This window comes from Macrosteles quadrilineatus, unplaced genomic scaffold (genome assembly GCF_028750875.1).
Source record: "Macrosteles quadrilineatus isolate MER2022 unplaced genomic scaffold, UCM_ALF_1.0 Scaffold_1__1_contigs__length_201487025, whole genome shotgun sequence".
Classification (NCBI taxonomy): domain Eukaryota; kingdom Metazoa; phylum Arthropoda; class Insecta; order Hemiptera; family Cicadellidae; genus Macrosteles; species Macrosteles quadrilineatus.
This window is the reverse complement of record NW_026542594.1, coordinates 33187690-33194483: the sequence shown is the minus strand read 5'-3', so window position 1 is coordinate 33194483 and position 6794 is coordinate 33187690. Positions and strand designations below refer to the sequence as shown.

The 6794-nt window shown below is 37.3% G+C and overlaps 1 protein-coding gene across 1 annotated transcript; it reads left to right on the top strand.

Annotated features, from left to right (window-relative positions):
• Positions 1-5711: 5711 nt before the first annotated feature.
• LOC128995780 (uncharacterized) lies at positions 5712-6428 on the top strand. The gene has a single exon (XM_054420801.1). It carries the CDS (start codon positions 5712-5714, stop codon positions 6426-6428), a length of 717 nt encoding a protein of 238 aa, XP_054276776.1.
• Positions 6429-6794: the final 366 nt, after the last annotated feature.

Below are 6794 nucleotides of genomic sequence, written 5' to 3'. Positions count from 1 at the left end.
CCGGAGGAGTTTGCAGACAAACACTGTGACACGAGAATTTTATATATTAGATATATAAAAATTTGAACGAATGGTGTTTTTGGCCTCTGGGGACATCAAAATGAAAAAGTAAATCGGTCCCGGGCCTAGGTCTTACCATGACACCTACGGTAATAGCTACTTCCCTATAGGGGAAATTCGATTTTGTGCAAATAAAAACTGGTTTAAAACAGTGAAACATCAATCTTTTCAATTAATCTAATAAATCATAGCACATGTCTTCAATTTTAGTATAACCAGCTGTTTTAAATATTAGTGTCAATTTCTAAATATTTATCTGTTCAAATGTATAAACAAACATTTTCTCCCTAAGAATAGTATGGGAACTTTGAAGGTCGCTGGGGCAGAGCCCTGATGGAATTCCAAAGTTTTTTTGTTAGATGGCAAAACTACGTGCTAAGACCTTTCTAACGACAAATTGGACTAACATGGTGATCGGTAGCACCACCGCTCCAAAACAATTATGACAAATATATGCTTATCGTATTAAATATATAGATTTCCCTCCTGGAATCTAATTTGTTCCTAAATCAATATTACAGAATTATCCTTTGGGTGGTCATCTAGCTTGGCAGGAAGTTTCATTTTATGATTTTGAAAATATTGAGTGTCCCCCAAAAAGGGGGGATTTTGGGGGAAACTCAAAAATTTTAAACGTAAACCCCTATCAAGTGACAATTCATTATTAAGTGTTTACAAAATCTTATAGAATGTGAAAACCAGAGTTTACTATCTCTTCTCTATCCAAAATGGAAGTCAATTATTACATTGATTACATTCATTACATTTATTTTCTCATTTTTGGCTACCATTTTGGATAGGGCAGAGATAGCAAAGTCTGGTTTATATGGTTATTTAAATTTTGTAAACACTTTAAAATTAGGTGTCACTTGAAGGGGTTTACGTTTGAAATGCTTGAGTTGTGCCCTAAATCCCCCCTTTTTGGACGACGCTCAAAATTTTCAAAATCGTATTATGAAACTTCCTGCCAATGTTGCATGACCACCCAAAGGATAACTCTGTAATATTGACTTAGGAACAAATTACAGGGGAGGGAAATTACTTACTAGGTGGCGTTCGCAGAGGCATCCACAAAATTGAGCGGAGTCATCAAGGGTTCATATTATATTGTTTTTGTCATACTGCAGTAATAACAGTCGTTTTTAATGCATGCGTTGCGGGTCTAAAGTAGTATCTTTGACTATTAATACAACTTCTGTATTCAATAGTCAATGGTAGCATTTTTACTCTTTAGGGAGTAAAAATCGTTTTTAGCCTCTATGGAGTAAAAATCAGCTGTTGTCAACTCAGTTGTAAATTTCGGTTGTAAACGATTGCATTATGCGTATTCATATTTACAGGGAATTCAAGAATTTACTCAGCTGTTTCAAATAAAAATGTTGGTTCTATGATGTGCAAAAGCATTAAAAGTCATATGATTTACCAACAGGGTGAAGCAGTATTATTTTTTTTCATACATGAAAACATATGAAAACTTCTAATTTGAACCAAGCAACAACAAAAAATTGATACGCAATGAGAACTGTCAAAGTATGATTTTTAAAATTTATGTTTATGTTTTAGTTTCATGAATAATTTCTGATATTTTGCAACTCTTTAATATTTTTTCTCTATTGTTTATTTGAAGTGGTTGAACATTATGGTTACGGTAGATGTGTAATTAATACTATAGTATACCGTAAATTTAAAGACGCAAATTGTATCAAACTTTGTCCTCCTTCATTGAAAAACGCAAAGCTTGAGCATAACTGCAATAAGCATTTTATACTCATATGCCAATCCCGTACGATGGACGGGTACTCTGCTAGTAAATAATAAATAATATTTTTTATAGAAATGATTGAAACCATTCAATAGGAAATTTAATTTACTTTAAGTATTTAATTTACTAGTAAGTAGAACATTTACAAACCAAAGGTTATGAACTTGTAACCAGCATGCCACAGTTTTCAAAGGTAAAGAGTTGTTTATATGTAAATAGATGTTTTTAAAATTGTATTTTTTAATTTGATTTTTTTAACTGATGTGTATACAGCCTACTTGTTTGTATATAGACTAGTTTGTTTGTTTTTTCTTCTTCAAGATGGCTGATATTGAAATTCGTTGATACTTCTGGTCCGATTGTTACTGTTATTCTGTGCTTATTTTACCTCAGCTAATGCCCTACCCGATCATTGTGAGATCGTCAATTTCTGTGAGTTAAGTTTAGACACTTGACTTAACCACGTTAACTCGTAATTTACCCTCAAGATAAATTAATTTCCTGAACCCCAGAAACTGACTAACAATATCAAACAGGATTCAACCAACTTCATTGCAGTTTTCGTCAGTCAATAACACCCGTCATTGGTCACTGCTCATACGTCATACATAGAGGAATCTGCGTCAAATTTTCATTCCACAGCCTTCTAGATCGTTCGCCCTTCAACCTGATTCTTCAAGTGATACTATAACTAATTCTACCACTCAAATCAATTTATTTGGCTATCTGTTTTTGTTATTATATCAGGGTGAACTGAGTAGCCCTAATTTGAGCGATTATTCAACCATGGACTCAGATATAATAAAGACGACCTGCGTTCCCTGTTGTAAAAAGGTTTTAAATACAGACGAGGGACTCCAGTGTGGCGGCCCCTGTGATCGGTGGTTCCATCGTTCTTGCGTTGGGATATCTAAAGCAGAATATATGAAAATTGCAACTGATGATACAGTTAAATGGTTATGCTCACGCGTAGATTGTGATAACGCTCCTTCTTTGCCAAGTTTGAATTCCATTCTTACAGCACTTTCACAAAAGATAGACGATTTTTCTGCCAAAGTTGATCGTCTCAATGATTTACCAGATAATGTAAAATTGATTCAGGATGATGTGAAGGCTATCCATGACAAATTTGAACAGCTTGAACCACGAATTGAGCGACTTGAGCACAGGGTCTCTGATATTGAGGGTAGAGTTGAAACGAAATTAGCGGACTGTAATACTTTTGAGGAAACTCTAATGGAGATTACTGAACGTAATAAACGTCAGTGTAATGTATCACGGTATCTCCGAAAGTTCCAACTCAAACATTGAATCTAAAAAGAAACATGACAGTCACCATATAAAACATCTTTTGTGTGAAGTGTACCAGGAGGCTAATCTTGATACTATCAGATTCTTTAGAATTGGGGACCGCAAGAAAAGTAATCCCAGACCTATAAAGTTAATTTTTCCTAATGCTGACCAAGCTCGGATCTTCTCCAAGCGTTTCTCTGAAAAGTATGCTGAGGATGATGACGGAATTAGTATGTCTAGAGATCGCACAGTTAGGGAGCGGAATCATCTTAAGAAACTTAGAGATGAGCTTGAAGTGAGGAAGAAAGGTGGTGAGAGTGACCTTACTATAAGATACATTAATGGTATTCCCTCCATTTCTAAGTCGAAACCAAAAAACGCCTAAACTCCAACGGTCCAAACAAAATAAGTGTATTTTTTCAGAACATCAATGGTTTACGTTCCAAACTTGTAACGCTGCGTCAAGCCCTTAGTCATTCAGTGTATGATGTGATTATACTGGTGGAAACTAATCTTTCAGAAGATATAAGCAGCATGGAATTGGGTTTCATCAATTATAGAGTATACAGGTGTGGTAGATCTATTGAATCGAGCCAGAAAATCAGTGGTGGTGGGGTTATCGTGGCGATCCGTGACAAGTTTGATTCTTGGGAACTCTCCCCTTCTTCTCTTAACATTAAATGCGTCTTTGCAGCCTTGAAACTCAAGAACTCTTTATTTGTCCTGGATGGTGTCTATCTGCCTCCTAATCAAAATTCTACTCAGTATATTGAATTTGCATCAATTCTTGAGGAGCTATCAGTTACAGTGCAAGACATAAATTCTTTTTTGATTATTGGGGATTTCAACTTACCGAACGTTGACTGGTCCAGTCCTTCTAGCCACCTCAATACATCAGCCCAATCTATTTGTGATATTATGAATTTTCTCAATCTAAAGCAGTACAACAATGTCTACAATGATCGAGGTGTTCTTCTTGATCTGGTCTTCTCTTCTATACATTTGCGCGTCCACAACGCCATAGACCCTCTTCTTCATGCTGAATGTCATCCTGCTTTGGAGATGGACCTGGACATCAATCCTTCAGAAGACCTCAACTATAGTGCCTTTGTTCCTAACCTAAGGAAGTGTGATCTCGCCCATGTGTTCGAATGGGTTCAACACCTTAACTACCCTGTTTTGGATAATATTGTGCCCGTTGAAGACTTGTTTTCTGAATTTTGTTTCCAACTTACTCATACTATAAGGAGTGCATGCCCATCTAAATACATTGGTAAACGATCATTTCCTGTTTGGTTCTCCCCTGAGCTCAAATCTATGATTATCAAGAAAAAGCACCTACATAAGCGCTACAAGCAGAATCTTGATGACCGTCTGTATAATCAATTCCGTGGTATTCAAGCGGCATGCAGTAGACTTACAAGGAAATGTTACTCAGCTTACATTCAATCTATTGACTCATCTCTGAATAGTAACATTCGTATCTTCTGGAGTTATGTCAATTCGTCTAAGAAGACCTCATCACTTCCTTCCCGAATGCTGCTTGATAATGGATCTGCTGAAAACCCTCAAGACATCTCTAACCTGTTTTCAAAGTTCTTCTTCTCTGTATACAAGTCTCCGACTTCTTCTCCACCACAATATGACTTCAAGGCATGTACCACAATCTCCTCTTGCTATGTGAGCTGTGTAGAGGTTGAAGATGAGTTGAACTCACTTGATGTGAATAAGGGAGCTGGCCCTGACGACATTTCCCCTTTGGTTTTGAAATACTGCAGTGGCGTTTTAACTCCTCACCTTACCGTATATTTCAACCTGCTCATGGCTGCCACAATGATCGAGGTGTTCTTCTTGATCTGGTCTTCTCTTCTATACATTTGCGCGTCCACAACGCCATAGACCCTCTTCTTCATGCTGAATGTCATCCTGCTTTGGAGATGGACCTGGCATCTTCCCCACCAATCTCAAGTTGGGCTATATAACACCTATCTTCAAGTCTGGTTCCACCACTGATGTCAAAAATTATCGCCCAGTGGTTATACAGTCAACGGTTGCCAAGATTTTCGAATCCCTGGTTCTGAAAAGATTGACATTCCATCTTAAGAGTGTAATATGTACTGAACAACATGGCTTTATTAAGGGACGCTCGACTACTACCAACCTACTCGCCTTCCAGGATCACATTCTAACTGCCTTTATGAATTCTCATCAGGTGGACGCCATATACACTGACTTCTCGAAGGCATTTGATCGTGTAAGTCACAATCACCTGGTGGCCAAACTTGAGGCTATTGGACTTGGCGGGTGCCTCTTGATGTGGCTAAGAAGTTATCTCCATAATCGTTTTCTTCAGGTACGGGTTGCTGGCTGTCTGTCTCAACCTTTCTCTGCTGTCTCCGGGGTGCCTCAGGGATCACTTTTAGGCCCAGTTCTATTCTCAATATTTATTAATGACCTGGTGCAGCATACTCAGGGGTCGAACATTTTGCTCTTTGCTGATGATGCTAAATTCTTTAAAACAATTAAAACCCTGGATGATTGCCAAACTCTACAGAACGGTATTGATTCACTGATGAAGTAGTGCTGTGATAATGACATGACCCTGAATATTTCAAAATGTTCTGTGATGTCCTTTTCCAGATCTAGCACACCCATCATCTTCCCCTACTTACTTGACGGTCAACCCCTCCCACGTTCTTTCAGGATCAAGGACCTTGGCGTCATACTTTCTCCAAATTTAAATCCTCAAGACCATATAAATTATATCTGCAAGAGAGCTAATTCTGCCCTATATTTCATTATAAGGAACAGTCGCAACATGTTCTCTATCAATGCATTGAGAACCCTCTACAAACATCTAGTCAGGCCTTTACTTAAATTTTCGTCACCTGTTTGGAGCCCTTACCTGATTGGGCAGATCGAGAGTCTTGAGAACGTGCAGAGCCATTTTATTCGTTTGGTTGGTGTGCTGATGGGTTTTGACTACCGCACTGTTCCTATCCAGGATTTACAACTTCAATTGAACTTGAGGCCACAACTTACTCGACGGGTAATCAATGACATACTGTTAATGAGGAAGCTTATTAACTCGGACATTGATGCACCAGATTTACTTTATAAGTTGGACTTCCGCACATCCCGCCACCTGCGCCAAACTCATCCGTTCACTAGACGTCAATACTCTACCCAGTACATGTTCCACAGCACTTTTCCCCGCATCCAACTCTTGGCCAACAGCTTACCGAATGATATCGACCTCTTCTACACCAGTGGCGAGTCGATAAAAAACAGGTTATTACTTGTTGGTCTGTGAGGTGCTGCCTTGATTTGTTGTCTGCAAGTTATAAGTTATATATCAGTTATTTATTTATTACAAATGTTATTTATTTCTATTGTAGTTTATTATTATTGTTATTTATTATTGTCATTGCATTTGTTACTGTTGTTGCTTGTTGTTGTTATTATTTTTGTTATATTTTTGGCTAAACAATTTTATTCTATGTTAACTATTAAAAAATTTATCATTGTTAGTCTACATTTGCTCAGGTTTTAATTTGTTGTTCTTGTCAAGATTTTTCTGTTAAGTAATATAAATACGTCCCATTGCATGTTTGGCTTGTCCCTTAGATATTAGTAACATTAAATATTTATTGTAAACAATATTTGTAAATTGGTTTGT